At 41.5% G+C, this 19,417-nt stretch overlaps 1 protein-coding gene across 1 annotated transcript in view; it reads right to left on the bottom strand.

The window, feature by feature from the left end:
- Positions 1 to 3,873: 3,873 nt before the first annotated feature.
- The window catches only part of LOC138370488 (E3 ubiquitin-protein ligase listerin-like), a 31,229-nt gene continuing 15,685 nt past the window's right edge, over positions 3,874 to 19,417 (bottom strand). The window contains exons 9-14 of the mRNA XM_069334857.1: positions 17,157 to 17,335; positions 16,213 to 16,364; positions 13,965 to 14,182; positions 13,629 to 13,799; positions 9,499 to 9,690; positions 3,874 to 4,836 (exon numbers count right to left, since the gene is read on the bottom strand). Coding sequence (XP_069190958.1) covers positions 4,777 to 4,836; positions 9,499 to 9,690; positions 13,629 to 13,799; positions 13,965 to 14,182; positions 16,213 to 16,364; positions 17,157 to 17,335 — 972 coding nt within the window. The 3' untranslated portion in view covers positions 3,874 to 4,776. The remainder of the gene's footprint in view (positions 4,837 to 9,498; positions 9,691 to 13,628; positions 13,800 to 13,964; positions 14,183 to 16,212; positions 16,365 to 17,156; positions 17,336 to 19,417) is intronic.

The following is a 19,417-nucleotide window of genomic DNA, read 5'->3' on the forward strand; positions in this document are numbered from 1 at the left end:
TAAATTTCACCAAATTAAGGACAACATTAAGAAAACATGGAGCACTATTTTAAAAATATTATGATAAAAAACAGATTTTTAATAAAAAAAACAATACTGTACTCCTATCCAATGACGATGGTGTGCTTTCAGTCTCTGACACTATTAAAATCAATAGCTTCTTCTCATCCATTGGCAAATTATATTCCATCCTCCATAACAAACGTTAAGAACTTACAGGAAACTATCCAGAGCCTCTGTACCTAACTCCCGCTAATTCCTCTGATGTTAATGAGATAATCCTTTCTCTTAAAACAAAGTCAAGTGCCCTTGCTGAGATACTAACTCTAATTTAGAAAAAAACATCGAGATTTCTAGCTTCAGTCATTGTATTGCTCTACAACAAACCGCTTGAACTCTAAACCTTTCCGGATATTCTAAAAAAAAAGCGAGAGTAACCCCAGTTCATAAATGTGGTGATCTCACTGATGTCAACAATTTCAGACCTATATCAATTCTGCCAACCTTGTCAAAAATATTTGAAAAGCTAATCTACAAGCAGCTTTACTCTTATCTAACTAAACACAATATACTTAGCTCTTGCCAATATGGCTTCAGATCCCAAAAAAGCACTATCAATGTACTGATTAGTATGATTAACTTGATACATGCAGCTCTCGATAAAAATGAAATTCCTGTTGGGTTATTTGTTGACTTACGTAAGGCTTTTAACACTGTCAACCACCAAAACCTTCTTCTTAAATTACAACATTATGGAGTCAGAGGTCACTCCCTCCAATACCTTCAATCGTATATAAGTGACAGGCTCCAGTATGTTTCTGTGAATGATTCTATTTCTCCCATCCTACCCATCAACATTAGTGTTCCACAGAGCAGCATACTTAGCCCTCTCCTCTTTCTCATCTACATTAATGACCTTCCAAATGCCCCTCAACACCTCAACCCAATTTTATTTGCTGATGACACAATCTTCATTTTCTCCAGTCCTAACTCTTACTCTGAATGATACAGTGAATACTTAACTAAATGAAGTCCATCTTTGGGTATCTGCTAACAAACTCACCCTTAACATTGACAAAACCTTCTATATTTTGTTTAGTAATAAATTCTCAGATCAACTTAATCTAAGAACAAGCAATATCCAAATTAATAACAAAGTAGATGGTAAATTCCTTTGTGTTCACATCAATAACAAGCTGAATTTCCAGGGCCACATTCAAAATATGGACACTGCTTGTATGCAGGCAGTGGAATTTCTGGTGGGGGGGAAGAAAAAATCACATGTGCAGCAGGCGTTGCGCACGCAGCAAATGGGGGATACAAACGGGGACCGAGACGGTCCCCCACTCGTCACGCTCGTTCAAGCCACACGCTCCTCATCAAAAGGCGCTACACTAGGCTCATTTAAGCTTCATGAATATTCCTGTGGCTTAGTTTACTTATTATATTTGTTTAACTTACATATTTAAGTTTTTTGGTATATACGGTAGGCAGTTCCATGGGTTAATAACCTGTGGGTGAAAAAGAGCTGATCGATTGAAGATTAAGCCACCCAAGAGATGGCATGAGCTGCAGTTCCCGTGGCACAGTGGTAAAACACTTGCCTATTGCTTCATGAGCAATTTGGCCTGGGTTCGTATCCTGCCCTGAGTGGATTGACTAGGCCCCAATCCTTAGCTGTACACCCAGTAGTGAATGGGTACCTGTTGTTAAACACTGTGGTGGGTTTTAGTATTTGACAAGGTTCTGAATGTCAGTTTCTGTGGAGTGTTAACAACTGAGCCTGAGCAACTCACATTGGTGACCCATTGAAGAGATGAACTTAGATGTGAGGCGACAGCAGAGAAGATAATGAAACAGCTAACAAAACTGGATGAAACTAAAGCAGTAGGACCAGACAAAGTATCACCGTGGATACTAATAGAGGCAGTGCAAGCCCTCAGCATGCCTCAAGCAAGGATCTTTAATGGGTCACTCATGAAGGAAGAGTGCCCAGTTGATGGAAGGTGGCAAAATGGTACCAATTTTCAAAAAAGGAGATAATGAAGAAGCATTTAACTAAAGACTAGTATCACTGACAAATATCCCCTTCAAAGAACTTGAAGGAATGATCAGGTTAAGACTGGTTACACACTTAATTAAGAGATAATTAGGTACTTAAAACACTCAACATGGGTTCAGGAAGGAAAATCATGCCTAACAAACCTTCTGGAATTCTATGATTAAGTAACAAGAATAAGGCAGGTCAGGGAAGGATAAGCAGACTGTATATTTCTGGACTGCCAAAAAGCCTTTGATGTAGTACCACACAAAAGACTGTTATTTAAACTTGAGAGGCAGGCAGGAGTAAGTGGAAAAACCCTAGCATGAGTAAGAAATTACCTAACAAGCAGGAGCCAGAGATTAACAGTAAGGGGCAAGAAGTCGGACTGTGGAACAGTAGCAAGTGGAGTACCTCAAGGATCGGTGCTGAGACCAGTTCTATTTCTAATATACATAAACAACATGTATACAGGAGTTGAGTCCTATATGTCAATGTTTGTGAATGACATGAAATTAATGAGACGAGTTGTGACATGAGAATTGTAGGATCCTCCAAAAGGACTTGAACAAGTTGCAGAGATGATCGGAGAAATGGCTACTGGAGTTTAATACGAGCAAGTGTAAAATTATTGAAATGATACCAAAGGGACAGTACACAATGAAGGGAATCTACCTACCTGTGATGATTTGAGAAAGAGACCTGAGAATGGACATAACACCAAATTTAACTCCTGAGGAACATATAAATAGGATAACATCAGCAGTGTACTCTATGCTAGCAAAAGTTAGAATATCATTCAGAAACCTAAGTAAGGAGGCATTTAGAGCACTTTACATTGCCTATGTACTGGAATTATACCTAGATGGGAATCTGGGAGTTCTACTTCTCCCCAAGCCCGGTCTGGGGCTAGGCTTGACTTGTGAGATCTTGGTCCAACAGGTTGTTGCTTGGAGTGGCCTGCAGGACCACATAACCACCACAGCCCGGTTGGTCTGGCACTTCGTGAAGAAAACTACCTAGTTTTCTCTTGAAGGTGTTCACATTTATTCCGGCAATGTTTTTTATACACACTGGAAGTATTGTTGAACAACCGTGAACCTCTGGTGTTCATGCTGTTTTCTCCGATTGTGCCTGTGGCCCCCCTGCTATTCACTGATCCTATTCTGCATTTTCTTCCATATAGTTCACCCCAATATGTTGTTATTTTACTGTATAGATTTGGGACCTGACCCCAGAGTATGCCACCCCATCATGGAGCCCCCACCTGAAGAAACACATAAGGAAACTGGAAAAGGTTCAAAAGTTTGCAACGAGGCTCATCCTAGAATTGAGAGGGATGAGGTATAAAAAAAAAGGGGGGGGGGGCAGGGAGATATCGTACATATATAAAATACTTGGGGGGATTGACAGTGGAAATAGGCAAAATATTCATACTGAATACCAACAAAACAATGGGCATGGGTAAAAGTTGAAAACTCAATTGAGTCGTGTATCAGAAAGTTTTCATTTAGTGTAAGAGTAATAGGAAAATGGAATGAACTAAAGAAGCAGGTTATTGAAGCGAAGCAAACTCTATTCATAATTTTAAAAGTAGATATGATAAGGAAATAGGACAGGAGTCATTGCTTTAAACAACCGGTGGCTAGAAAAGCGGGATTCAAGAACCAGTGCTTGATTCTGCAGGCACAAATATGTGAGTACAGAAACTTAGGTATACTGTAATTACACACACACATACACAAAAGAGGTGGGAACATGTTTTTGAAATTGTATATCCTAACATAGATGAAGCGAGATAAAAAATACTGGAGCTAAATGATATAGTACAGTTTAATATATAATTTTTATTTAGAACTAAGAGTGGATGCACTAAATGACAGAGTGCAAGTGTTTACAAACATTCCTCGACTTTTCCAGATATGGATAAGGAATACTTTCGTAGATTTCATAGTTCCATATGCATTATTTATAATGTCAAAGTACAATCACTATACAGATATTTTTCAAGAATACAATACCAACTCATGATTGATTAGAAGCAATATATATATACTAACACTCCAGATATTTTCATTATTCACAGCTCATTCACTCTTTGAATATAAGTTTTCATGGTTTACACATTTGAGTTACAAAACACATCACAAAAGTCTTTTACTGAATACAAGCAAAATACATTTTAAGGAAAACTATATATTAAATATATTATTTTATGTTTACAAAACATACCAAACAATTGACAAGGCACATTTGGTCAAGAAGTGATGAGGACAGACTTAACCTACAAAAAATTCAGTTTATACTGTAGTATAGAAAATTACATTTCCTTTTATTCGTTAGTGCCAAGTTTCATATAGCTATACGGTACAGTACAGTATTTATCAAAATGATGAGTGTTGCCAAAGATTAAAATAAAACATTTTGTACATGTTTTTTTTTATATATAATGTACCATTTTTATAGATTTACAAATCAAGTTTAAGTGATACAATATGTCATATTTACATGAATAAAATCTGTATGACAGATGTATGAATCAACTGAAACACAGTAATATATATTTACAATATGGTAATCAAATTTATTTTTAGCTAATACTAATATTCTTCTGGTTGATCAAGATTATATACACAGCAGGTATTAATATAATTCCAGCTGATATCATTCTTCTAAGCTGCTTGAAAATTAAAGAACAGTAATAGATATTTATGAAACATCCTATTCTACCTGCTCTAAAACAGACTACGGCAGAGTGGACAGGTCGAGTTGTTGCTGCTGTTGAACCATTTATACTGTGTAGAGAGAAAACAGTATTAACATATTTAGCATTAAAAAAAATGGCTTCATAAAAAAGTAAATTAAGAAAGATTGATATCACTTCAATAATAATACTATTCTTTTTTATAAGGTGGTGAGCTATTAAATGAAAACAATAAAAAACTCAATCATAAAATTCTATTTTAATAATTTACTTTGAAATTACTTTTACTTTTACCTAGTAAAAACCCAGCTTTGAATCTAATAAAATCCTCCTTCCTGGGTGAGCCCTGGTGACTCCTTGAGGCTATGTTGCCGAGTTAACTTCCCAATGCAATGGTTAACCACATCAGTCATAGGCATCCTGATGGCCTACCTGAGACCAGAGCTAGAACCTGGCTCTGGTCTCTAATTCCTAATACCTCATCCCCTACTCCCTGTCACAGTGAGCAAGGAATTGTTACAATCACCCTCATGAGGAAAGCATATAAAAAGTAGAAAAACAAACATACAGCTGCATGATTCATGAAATGAAGCACAGAAACAGCCAACAGACACTGCAAAATAATCACTCAAAACGAAATGATTCACCGAAAGCTGGGTATGAAACGCCCCCTAGTGTTTAGGAGGCCTGAAGGCTTAGTGGACACTTGGGATTTGTAGTCTTAAGGTTCTGGGTTCAATTCCCGGTGGAGGCGGAAGCAAATGGGCAGTTTCTTTCAACCCGATGCCTCTGTTCACCTAGCAGTAAATAGGTACCTGGGGAGTTAAGACAGCTATTACAGGCTGCTTCCTGGGGATGTGTAACAAAAAGGAGGCCTGGTCGAGGACTGAGCTGCGGGGATGCTAAGCCCCGAAATCATCTCAAGATGTCCTCAAGAGGATAGTGTGCAAGTGCATAGCTGCCAGCATCCTGGCCAATCAGGTATCCTATGCTCAGTCTGTTGCTGATGAGCCATAAACTGGTGCATTTAGTAAAGGGAAGGGGAGTGAGTCAGGGAGCCACGGAGTTCACCCAAAAAGGGGAGATTCATTACAGTCGATGCTTATTTTCTGGGGGGAGTCCATTGGTTGCTCCCTGAAGCTAACTAACAACAAAAAGGGAAAATGGGATCTACCAAGAAGGAAGAGAGGTGGCAGCTTTAAAGCTGAAAAAGAAACACCAGTCTTGGAATCTGGTCCAGGGCAACAGAAGCCTGAATAGGACCAGGTACACTGATCAGATACATAGCCACCAAGACCCCTGTTAGATGTCCCAAAACCCAAGCCCAAATATCAGATAAGAAAAAATTAGTGAACACAGTGGTGATGATGTCCCACTAGAAATCCTAACCAGTCCCAGAACCTTGAACCATGCAGAAGGTAAGACAAGGAATGAACCTGTAAAACCTGAAAGATTGAAAATTTCGATTCTTCGCGGCGGGGATCGTATTCCAGGGACCTGCCCGAAACGCTAAGCGTACTAGTGGCTGTACAAGAATGTAACAACTCTTGTATATATCTCAAAAAAAAAAAAAAAAAAAAAGGTAGGTCTGTACAGTAGGTCTGCCAAGTTCAAATTCCACCAGAAACCTTGGGAAAGAATCCAAGAAGCCCATGGATCGTGGGAACAGGAACTGGCAAAATGGGTCAGTCAGCATCCCACAGCCCTGCCAAAGGAGTGAACTGCAAAAGGACCTGTGCAAATACCAAGGAGGCCCCAACTCTACTGGACTGCCTCCAAGTTGAGAAGCCAAAATTCTCTGCTTGGAAGGCAGAGAAGAGAACACCTCAGTGAACTGCAAAAGTACTTGACTGAGGTGTTAGGAAAGAGGTGGTGTAAAAAGAGGGAGGCAGACAAAAGCATTAAGGATCCGGCTGAATCTAAAGACTGGCCAGCACAGCCAAATGACACATGAGATAAGCCAAGTAAAAAGCCTGCACCACCTCCTTGGCAGCACCCCCAAAGCCAGAACTGCAGGCAGCAAGGTGGTCATACTGGGGGACAGAAGAAAGAACATGCAAGCCACCATGGTGATGATCTGAGAACAGCTCAATGAGCACTCAGATGTACAACATGGTAGCCAAGTGGAAACAAGCCCTGTGATCATAAGTGGTAAGGGCTCCAGTGAACACAGGCAGCTGCACACGGCGCTGCCACTTGCTCACGTCCTTAGAGAGCACCAGAGCAAACAAGCAGTTCTCAAGTGCCTAAGAACCTCTGAAAGAACGAACTTGCTTCCTGCCACTCAAGTGCCGAGTTCAGCAGAAGCCCTGCCAAGCTTCCAGGAAAAAGAGGGAAGTGTCAGCAAGCCAGGATGAATCAGGGACCTTTTGTCTTTCAGCCAAAAAATTGAAGCTAACCCAAACTCGAAAGATGACAGGTGTATTAGGGAAACAAGGTCCTAATCATTCACGAGGAACCAAAAAATGTTCACAAGTGCCAATGAAAGTGAAAGGAGGAATGACGAAAACCTCCAGAAAAATTATTCCAAAGAACCGAATGGCACTCAGAAGTGCAGCCGAGTATCAAGCTAATAAAAAAAAGGGGGACAGGAGAGATCCTCCTCATTGGAGCAAATGACCTTCATCGGATAGAACTAAAAACCATGTGCGGTTAGAGGGCACTCGGGGACTCCCCCCCCTTCCTCATGCTTCTCCCAGCCCTGGGGTCCAGCAATGATGGCCTTGGAGTAGCATAGTATTCCATGCCTGATGCCTGTTGGATTGAGAGGCACTATCCAACAGAGCAGGATTGGAGCCCAGGCAATTGTTGCAAAGGCTGTGCATCCCCTGTGGAAAAGGATGTCTCATGTGCTTGTCTTTCAGGTGCATGAAGATGCCCCTGGAGTTAGCTGAGCTACATGCACAGCTAAACCTTGACCTGACTCTGAAATCCTCAGACGTTTTGTAGTCTGAACCAGGAGAAAAGACCAGACCCTGAGTGCAAGCCACCAGCAGGGAAAGGAAGATAGCAAACTTAGACCAGGTGGAATTCACCCTCTTCCAAAATTAGATACTTAAGCACCATGGGGCCAACTCCGGGCTATCTCCGGGCCGGGAAAAACAGACCATGAAGCAACTACTGCCTGAAAACCCTCCTGTCCCGAGGCAGACTCTGATAAGACTTGATGAGCACAACTGTCACAGGACTCGCGGTTGAAGGTTTCATTGACCCAACAGACAGCATGCGGAGACCAAATGATCGTCAGTAAGTAGCAAAGCACTCTTCAAATTAACATGTAGCAAGAGTGGGCTCGATGAGTTGGTCCACGACGAGCTATGTTATAGCCTGCAGGGGAGTTGCTACGGCCTGAAGGTGACTAACCTTCAGGACACCCAGGCATTAGGGACCGTTTGCCAGAAACACACTGAATGCAGCCTGTAAAAAACTTGGCTACGATGGGCATCCGTGGAGTACTGTATAAACCAAGCATATACACCTTAATACACTCCACAACAAAACAAAAAGCCCCCAACCACAAGATTTTGCAGAGGAGTCAATGACTAATGGATTACCTTGAAAAGGCTGCACCCCAAGTGGCCTGGCCTCTCAGGGGTGAACTGATGAACACAACAGAGAAGTACTGTAATTCTAACAATGCAAGGGCAATGCTAGACGAGTGTCTAGGGTAAGACAGCTGTAAACACATGCAGCTCAAAGTGCAGAAAAAGTTCACTTATGAGTGAGGCTTAAAAACCCCCTCTTGAAGGAAATACCAAAAAAGTAGGAACAATATGTTAATAAAAAAATCCCCACACGATGGCCAGCACTCGTCTTGGAGAAGAAGTGGAACTTAGATGACTAAATGGTTAGGGAAGGCAAGGTGTAGAACACCTTGCATCAGCAACAGGACTGAACGAGGGAAGCCAGCTTGGCCGAGAAACTGCTGGCTGGCGTGTATGTGCATATATGCAAGAAGGTGTTTTACACCCAGCTTCGAATGAACCACTCCATTTTGAGTGATTCTTTTGTGGCATGTGTTGGTTGTTTCGGTGCTCCATTTTTCATGAACCTTGAAGTTGTATGCTTTGTCTCATCTCCTTTCAGGATACTTTCCTGGTGAGGGTGATTTGTAACAATCTCCCTGCTCCCTGTACTTCTTTGATAGTGGCCAGGTTCTGGCTCTGGTTTTCTTAAGTCAATGGACATTTATGACTGATGTGGCTAAGTATTAGGAAGTTATCTCAGCACCACTGCTTCAGGGAGCCACAAGAGGGCTCCCTTGATAGCACATGAGAAATACTGTTAGACTTTATTTTAAGTTAAAACTTTTGTACTATCTGAATAAAGTAATTCAAGGGAGTATCATCACATGCATCTACTAGTACAACCCTACTCATACTGACGTCCAGTAACACTGATATCTACAGAATGGATGCAGTTTAACTGTATGGACACTAGTGACAAACATTTACTGAATTAATAGGAAAATTCTTACGAATGACTAAATTCATATAGTAATAACTACATGCACATTTTGAACATACTGAGGACCAACATCTTATAATGAAAACAAAATGTTCATATATTAAATAAAAAGTAACAAAATAATAAAATAACATCAGAATAAAACACAGGAAAAATAATATATGTTCTGAAACTATACCTTGTATAAACACTAATTTGTCTCTCATTCTTCATATCAGCTAACAAAATGCAATTAAATTTTATTTCCTGTTCTCACTGTGTCAATATTCTCAGTTTGTATCCTTACCAAGCATGCTGAATGGAACTTCTTCTTGCAAGTTCGGCAAAGAAGTTTTGGTAGTTGATGATTTGTCCCGTGCAAGACATAGTAACAGATGAAGCATTCCTCAATGCCTTCAAACTTTTGGTCAACATTTTGTTTCCAAAACACTAATGACTGTAACAAGGGTGTATTGCGATGCGAGAGCATAGTATTCATCTGAAATAATACAATTTTTATTGTGAAATATCTTTACTTGATTAATGTAAGATTTTGTTAGGCAACTACAAAGGTAAGGAATGGTAATTACCAGGAAAAAGTTCTAAGCCATTACAACTATATAGTACTTGGAAGGGATGAGGATAAGGATTTGGGATTGGACTGAGGGAGGGAATGGTCCCCAACCATTTGGATTGTTAGGTTAGGGGTAAAATTATATAAAATGATGAGGGAATAAACATTCCCTTGAGTGCAAACTTTCCAGAAATTAAACATGTTAGCACTATTTTAGGTACCAGGCACAGATTTGTATTTTATCTGCTCTGCTAAATAACTGCTAGAAACATTGATAAATTATGTGGGGGGTAGCTTATCACTCCTGCACAACTATGGGGCAGTAAACAGGTCTCTGGGAGTTATTGTTGCATTCTAGGGTAGGTCTATCATTGGGTAGGAAGATCTCAATAAGCCTAATAGGCTTCCCTTCTCTGGTTAGAGGAGCCTTATTACAGAAATTAAAAAACCCAGCGTTTAATGTAATGAAACGCCATTTTCTGGGCGAGCCCTGGAGGCTCTCTTGAGCTATCGGGCTAATATGTGATACATTAGACTGGGACATTAGTCTATGGAGTTCAGCCTACTGGGGACCACAAGCCAGAACCTGGCCCCCTCAGAAAAGTGTAAGGAGCAATGGCCCTGGAAAACCCCCTTGTGGTTGGGGTTTTTCCTTATCTGCCATTGACCGGGGTTAGGCACCCAGAAAGGTAGGCATAACAAAACAAACCCCACATGGTAAGAACATTACAACTAAAAACTGAAAAGAGAGGCAGACCTCCCTCCAATCCCAAGGAAACGAGCAAAAGTCACATTCCATTGCCGCGTTGCTCGTCCGTGCAGCCTTCCCCTTCCCAAGAGTGGGAGTGGAAGAGGAAGCCCCGGACGTCCCCGAGCCAGTTACCTAGCACTCCAGTTTGGAAGCTCAGCATCAATCAAAGCGAAAAAAACGCCGATCGGAGGGAGGGAGGGTTGCCAGGGAGCCTCCGGGGCTCATCCAGAAAATGGTGTTTCATTACATTTAACACTGGTTTTCTGTGGGGAGCCCCTACGGCTCCCTGGAGTTACATAACCAAAGATAATGAAAAGAGGGACTTGCCCGGGAGACGGCCGCCACACACTCAACACGAAGTTGAGAGAACTGGCTGTAACCTGCGACCCAAAGCAACACAGGAATGGCCAGGAGCAGGAACTTTAACCACATATCGGGCGGCCAGGACCCTGCCGACCTCCAAAATCCCTGTGCCCGAATATCAGCCCAGGAAATATTGCCAGACACAACAGCCAACACAGCAAACATTGGAACAGGGAACGAGGAAACCGGATCAACCTAAAGCGAATCCCTAGCCATCGAAGCCAAAATGCTCAAATAACAGCGAAATGCCGAAATCGGACACAACACATGATGCATCCCCGGCCTGACCAACCAAGCATTAATGACTGAAGGACCCGTCCAGAAAGCAGCTGTCTCATTTTCATCAGGAAAGGAGGAGAAGGCTGCAACCGAACAAACCGACCACCAGGACCGAAAGAGCAGAAACTCCTGTGCTGGAGGAGACCATGAAGCTCACCGACCCAACCCCCAGAGGCAATGCCAACAGAAACAGAGCCTTGGAAAAACAATCTTGAACCGAAGGGGCCACCACAAACCGAGGAGAGGAAAGATAGGAGAGCACCCTGTCCAAGGACCAGTACAGCTCAGGTTGCACAGAGCAGGCATCAGTTTCGTTACGTTCTCTAGATAGCCGATGATTGACCGACTTTGGTGAAACAAAGCACGAGGAAGCTTACAGAACGGGGCAGAAGTGACATCCACCCAGAATGCAAGCTAGAGTGGCTCTGCCAGCACTGCACGATACAGGGTGACAGAATTAGGCATCAAATGACGGTCCTGAAAAAGCTAAGACAGAAAGGGCAAGACAACCCGATCAGAAATAGAACACAACCTACGAAGACAGAGAAAATGGCGGAAAGAATGCCAGTAAACTTCATACTGTCACTGAGACGAAGCTCTCAGGTGGGACACCATGAACGAAGCCACCTGATCGCCATACAAATGGTGATAAACCCGCGTAAAAAAGACAAGACGCAAAGAGTGGAGAAGACTGAACCAGCCATGTATTGGGTTGGTCCGACCTGCTGGAAGAGGCTGAGCCGCAGAAAATGGCCACCAGTCCTCGTGGCCACCAAGGGGTCATGAGGACTACTCTCCCTTGGTAGGACTCCAACCGAGCTAGAACCCAAAGCAACAGCTGGACTAGGGGAAAGAGGTACAGTACAGATAATCCCACCTTGACCAACCTGGCCGAAAGGCATCCACTGTGACAGCCTCGCAGTCTAGGAAGGGTGCCACATACATCGGGAAATGCCGAGACCAAGCCAACGTGAACAGGTACACGTCCGGGAGTTCGTACATCTGGCAGAGCCAACGGAAAGAGTTTGCGTCAACTTTCCATTCCGTGGACAGGGGATGAACCGAGATAGGCTGTCCGCCTGGAATTCGAGGCCAGAGAAGATGTCCACCCCTGACCACATTAGTGAATGAACTGAAATGCTAGGTAGCCAGTGTGGGGAGGGGAGGGCTGCGCGGACGAGCGACGTGGTGGTGGAGTGTGACGTTTCCTCGTTTCCTTGGGACCAGAGGGAGTCTCTGCTTCAATTTTTGGTTTTTAGTTGTAATTTTCTTACCATGTGGGGTTTGTTTTGTTATGCTTACCTTTCTGGATGCCTAACCCCGGTCAGGGTTAGGCCCGACTGGGGCATAACCCCTAACCGACTGGGGCCTAACAGTCTCCAGTCCCGGGAGACTATGGAGTTGCGCTATGGTTGTCAAAGCCCCTAATGCCTAGGTCTAATGTATCACATATTAGCACAATAGCTCCAGGGAGCCATAGTGGCTCCCCACAGAAAAAGTTACTAATACATCTGGTAGGCAACTGCCTCTGAACATATGCAATGAATGGGAACCACACAGAAAGGAGAGAACACAGGTGGGGTGGAAATGAATCCAGGAACTCTCCAGCCTAGCATCAAGAACATGGAAAATGAGCATGACGTTGATTACTCGGTACATGTTATGCATCAAAGGCGAGCAAGTCACCTGAGCACGAAATTTGAATGCAAAGAAGTTGGTACTTTAGGCAAGCTCGATGGGGATGCACTGAGCACCAAAAACACAGCAGCCCAGGGTGAAGCAGGTTTGGTGCCGACGTGCTCTATGGAAACACACCAGGCATCACAACATGTAATGTAAGAGTTCAGTCAGTTCAGAACACATTCAGGTTCAATGGGGTGTACCTAACACCCAATGCAAGGAAATCATTTGGGAAGCATTACCAATTCAGTACATGGAACATGTTGTTATAAGTCCATGTATCAGCTACACATGACAAGCAAATTGTCCCTGAACTGTTCTAATAATAGTATACAGTATGTACAGCTGAATCAAGTACTAACTGTTCGGGACCTCGATATAAGCTTAACGTGTGTATAAAAATACACTGGCTGCCTGTCACCTGATACAATGAATTATTATTATTATCATCAAACCAAGATATCCCAACCAGGGATAGCTAAGTCACCACAACCACTTCAGTGGTTGTAGTGACCTAGTGACACTTCAGTTTAAAAGATTTAAAATGGATGATCTATTTTATAAGTTTTTGTTTGTCAATACCCATTTATATTCCTGTTTTTTGGTCTAATCCTCATGAATGCTAATCTTCTCATCAAAATTGACAATATCTTGTACTGTATAAACAAGTGAAAAGCATCATTATACTGTACGGTAATGTATATGCAATTTATTGTGCTACAATTTTGAACAATTTTGCTGCCTGATATTTTATCTTTTAGATAAGAAATGAGAATAAAATCCAACTTACTACAAGCAGCCAATTTCGCCATTGGGCAACAGAGACCCCAACCCTACGATGGTCATCAACAGTGACTGTAGTGAGTGGGTGATTTGGAGCCAGACGAAGAATTAACTCCATACTGGTTTCGTCTATGGAATAGGTGGCCACCACTTCTCTAGCTCCTGGACGAGCCTTCACCTGTAAGAAAGCGCAGATACATATAAATGTACATTTATAAAATTGTGCTGTTGCAGTTAATCTTATATTTTGCAATACAAAGTACAGTACTGTATTTTTAACTGCCTCAAATTGCAATTGACTAACAAAAAAATTACAGCAACGCTAACAGTGCAGAGTTCTTACCGTCATGTTATCAAACTTTGTAGAAGAGTTGGTAATTGCAGACATTTCTTGATTAATTAGCAGTGGGGAGACATACAAAGTGGTAAAGCCATCAACTATAGGTTGATAGTGTCGGTCCAGGCTTATAAACCACTGTCTGACTGCAGCAGGGATGCGGCTAACACACTCATAATATGCCTTGCATGCTAGCTGAGCTACCAGCTGTGATGTAGCATTTGCTGAAAATATAGATAAATTGGAAACAGAAATAAATTTATTATTGTATAATACGAAACTGTGTTCTACTTCTTTGGTATGAATGAGGAAGCAAAATTTGTACAAATATGTAAAGCAACTCGAAGGATAATAAATCTTGTGCAGTGTATTATAGGCAAAAAACCAGCTTTGAATGTAATGAAATGCCATTTTCTGGGAGAGACCTGGAGGCTCCCCTGAGCTATTCAGGCTGATATGAATATATTAGACCCTGGTATCAGTCAAGTGTATGGAGTTCTAGGCCTACCAGGGACCACAAGCCAGAACCTGGCCCCCTCTCAGAGAGGCACGAGGAGCAATGGCTTATAGAAACCCCCCGTGTGGTTGGGAGCATTCTATGTCTGCCAGCGACTGGGTAAGGTGCCCAGAAAGGTAGATGCCCCAAAACAAACCCCTATTCTGGTAAAATATTGCTACTGAAAGCCTAACTAGTGGACAGAACTCCCCAAATGAAAACGAGCTAATGAGCATGACGTCACCACGTTACCGCGCCGTCGTCTGTGCAACCCGCCCACCCCAGGAGGAAGGGAAGCCCCAGACCTTCACACTCGCTATCCAACCTGCAGCTCTGAGGCTGAATGTCAATATTCGTGAAAAGAAAAACCGCCGACTGGAGGGGGAGGGTTGCCATGGAGCCTCCGGGTCTCACCCAGAAAATGGCGTTTCATTACATTCAATGCTAGTTTTCTGGGGGGGAGCCCCTTTGGCTCCCTAGAGCTACTTATCCAAAGACAAAATCAAGAGGGACTTACCCGGAGCCGGTCAGCCCTCGCTCCTCAACGTGAAGTTGAGACAACTAGATGCAACTGCCGACCCAAAGCGACACAGGCCAGACTAGGCCCAGGAATATTGACAAGGTAGTGAGTTGCCAGGACCCTGTTCGATCTCCAAAAACCCCATGCCCGAATGTTAGCCCAAAAGATGTTACTGAAGACGGCAGCCAATGCAGCAAACTTACGAACATCGTGGGCACAAGGATAGACCGCAGGCTGGCTAGACCGAAGAACCCTGTCGACGATCTGGAAGACCAGAACCCTAGAACAGGGAAGAAGGGAAACCAAATCAACCCAATGCACATCCCCGGCCACCGAAGCCTTGGCGGGCAGGTAATAGTGGAAAACCGCAACCGGACACAACACATGATGCATCCCCGGCATGACCAACCAAGCATCAACAACCCAAGGACCCCTCCGGAAAGCAGCAGTCTCATTCTTTGCCAAAAAAGAAGGAGACGGCTGCAAACAAACAAATCTACCACCAGGACTAAAAGACCCGTGCACCAGAGGAGAGCATGAAGCTCCTTGACACGACCTCCAGAGGCTAATGCCAACAAGAAAAGAGCTTTCACCAAACAATGCTGAACCAAAGGGGCCACAACAGAGAAGAGAGAAAAGAGAGCACCCGGTCCAACGACCAGGACGGATCAGCAGAGCATGAGCAGGCTGGAGATGAAACAATGCACAAGACAGTCTGCGGAAAAATGCAGAAGTGAAAACCCCTGGGGGTGGGGTTTTCACTTCCAGAACCTACTGGGGCGGGGTTTTCGCCCCAGTAGGTTCTGGGGTGCCTACCTTTCTGGGTGCCTAACCTGGTCGATGGCAGACACAGAATGCTCCCAACCACACGGAGGGTTTCTATAGGCCATTGCTCCTCGTGCCTCTCTGAGGGGGGCCAGGTTCTGTCTCATGGGTCCCCGGTAGGCCTAAAACTCCATGCTTTTGACTGATACCAGGGTCTAATACATTCATATCAGCCTGGATAGCTCCGGGGAGCTGAAAGGGCTTCCCCAGAAAAGAACTTATCATGTTTATTTGAAGCCCGATTTCTGAACTATCCCAATCAGATGATCCCTAAGGCAAGAGTGGATCATATGTGGTAAAGGAAGAATAAAAGAAAATGTGTACATGTCACCTGTTCTGCACAGTTCAATACATTTGTAATTCTTGAATCTATTATATAATTTATTAGTGAAATGTTACAATCTATAACATACCAAGAGGGCTGATATAAAGCTGAGTGTTGAATATTGTTAACAATGATTTGTCATCTCCAGTTTGCTCTAGCTTGGTCCCTTCATTAACCAGAGGAGTTTGAGGCATCAACTTGAAGAGATTTAGCAGAAGTCTTTGGAGCAAATTCGTTTGCCTATAAAAAATATAAGAATATATTCACCATAAATAATAATGATAACACAGAAATACAAAGTATAACCTAATGCATGATGACAGGAATGGGCTATGATAAAAACAGTACAGCGTGTCTTAGAAGCAACATGTTACATGTGAGCTGTTTAGACGACTCTTGGGAGGCCCTGATTAATCATAATCTATTTTCACATGATAATTGTGCCCCATTTATATTTATTATCCACTAAGTTTACACCCTTTTCAAATATTCTTACTTCTCATGACCAGTTCTGTATAGTAAGTATAATACAATGAATGAACATATCTTTACTAATGCCATGTAAATTTAAAAATAATTTTCACATGGCTTTTCTATTAAATGTCTCAATGGAAAATTCAGGTTCCTGGTCCACACAGCCTGTTCCATCATGCAATTCACTTTGTTCATTATATATATTTTTCAATAATTTTGTCTTTTTTAAATATAATATTTTTTTATACCATGGGAAGTAAATAGATGGAAATACATGTAATAAAATAAATTGTTGTACAAAATATAGAACATCCTGCTTAAAGTTTGACCTATTTGTAAGCCTAAAATTTGATCCTGGTACCAAGCAGCAGTACACTTAAGATAGCTCTTAGGGTAGAAATATGGCTTACCAAGTTTCAAATTGAATGCAAAATTGGAAGATCATTTGCAGATATAAGTGAAAAATAAGAACACAATTGGCCTGAAAGGTGGTAACACTTACCACATCATGATCAAAGCTGCCTTGGTAAATAACAATTAACCAGACACAGAACTAACCGAAGATAGGTCGAGTATTGGTGCTGGTTAGCATCAGAGGCATAGGTGAGAGCTGCTAAAGCTAATCTCCAGGCTAGTAAATATCCTGTTATGTGGGTGAAGCTCTTGGTGTGAGGCATTACCACATATCCATCACCCATTTCTTTCTCGGCTAAAGTAGATTCGACAATTACACTACTCTGTAAATAATACATTTTATATAATAAAGTAAGAAAAAACTTACATTATTATTAAACATCTCTCATTACACCATTAACTCTTGCATATGCAGTGCTACTAAACAAACTTTTCACAGCACTCTGTCAATCCCATACATCTTCATCATTCACTAAATTCTTTTATTAACTTTTCATGGCCATAAATGCAAAGTCTCAATGAAAATGTCTGAACTACACACTCTCTTCTACTATAGAACCCAACTTATCACATCAATTTCTCAGTAATTTACTGTACTCTTCTCATCATTATCTTAGTTCACCTAATGGTTCCTATAGTCAGGGATTAGTCTGTTAGTCTTATTGAGATCCCCCATAAGCCAACCATTGATCTTCTTCAGGATGCAACCCACAACAGTCAGCTAACTCCTAGATATCTATTTACCATCAAGCGAACATTAGGTGAAGGGAAACAGTGCTTAAATGCTTCTGTTCTACTGCAGGAATTGAATCTGGGACTTTTCAGCCGGGTGCAGTGCAGTGCAACTTTAACTGCAATGCACCGCTTTCTTCTCTATTTGTATAGTTGTACAATTGGTATTTTCCAGTCCGCTGGGCTATTACCAATATTTGATGACTTTCAGCAAGTTTTCAACACTGACTGTTTTACCTTTTCCTCTTAACATTGAATTATTTCTGCTTATATTTCATAGCACCTGAAGCTGTCCCATATTTCTGTTCCTTCACAGAGCCACTCACATCTTCCATTGATATATACCAGTCCATCGTCCTCTTTAGGTAGTACTTATAGTAACAATGAGGACCATTGTACATACGTACATTGGCATAAAAGGCAATTCAAAAGTAGAAATCGAAACTATTGAATTTGGACAAACCGGAAAAGGTTTTGTACTGACATCGCCAAGAAAATTTAACTTAATCTAACCTTCCTAGGCCTAATACATGCTATCTGAGGCCTAATATAGTACATATATATGCTACACTAGGCCTAGGAATATTTAAGTTTGGTTTTTAGCTTTATTTTTTTCTGAACCCTATAAAGTGAATACCATAGTGCCAAATTTTACTATTTAATTGTCAATTAGGTCTATGTATGTACAATGGTCCACATAGTTGCAAACAGTACTACCTAAACACCAGGATGGGTTGTATATATAAGCTCTCATATGATATTGCACTATTTTCACACCATCACATCCAATCATGTTACCTCTTCCATAAGTTCCACCCATTAGACATTCACTTTCCTAATTTTAATCATCTCTTCACCATTTAACATTCTCATTTTCTGCTGCACTTCCTTACTTCTTTCCAAGAGAGCTTCCAATTTTCTGAATAATTTTCTTCATATCTCATTCACCATTTATCATATTAAACAAATTTCTTCACATACCTTTTAATCTCGACATACTCTATTCTTTTGGCTTTATCTTTTGTTTACTCTATATTTAGAAACTAATTATCAAAAGAAGGCACCAAGCTGGGAAGGCTATGTAGCACCATTACTCTATACAGTATTTAGAAAATCCTCATCATGTTCTTGCCCCTGCAGTATCCCACCAAGCAGTACTTCACTCATTCTCCTACCAATTTGTGCAAATCCACATACTTCCTTCCTACAGTATTTTTAACCAAATATTTCTTGTATACATTACATTCTACATATTACTAAAAGTTAAATTTTTCCATGTATGTATGTATGTATGAATATATATATACATACACACACACACATTATATATATATATAATGTCGTACCTAGTAGCCAGAACACACTTCTCAGCCTACTATGCAAGGCCCGATTTGCCTAATAAGCCAAGTTTTCCTGAATTAATATATTTTCTCTAATTTTTTTCTTATGAAATGATAAAGCTATCCATTTCATTATGTATGAGGTCAATTTTTTTTATTGGAGTTAAAATTAACGTAGATATATGACCGAACCTAACCAACCCTACCTAACCTATCTTTATAGGTTAGGTTAGGGTAGCCGAAAAAGTTAGGTTAGGTTAGATAGTCGAAAAAACATTAATTCATGAAAACTTGGCTAATTAGGCAAATCGGGCCTTGCATAGTAGGCTGAGA

This window comes from Procambarus clarkii, chromosome 32 (genome assembly GCF_040958095.1).
Source record: "Procambarus clarkii isolate CNS0578487 chromosome 32, FALCON_Pclarkii_2.0, whole genome shotgun sequence".
Classification (NCBI taxonomy): Eukaryota; Metazoa; Arthropoda; class Malacostraca; order Decapoda; family Cambaridae; genus Procambarus; species Procambarus clarkii.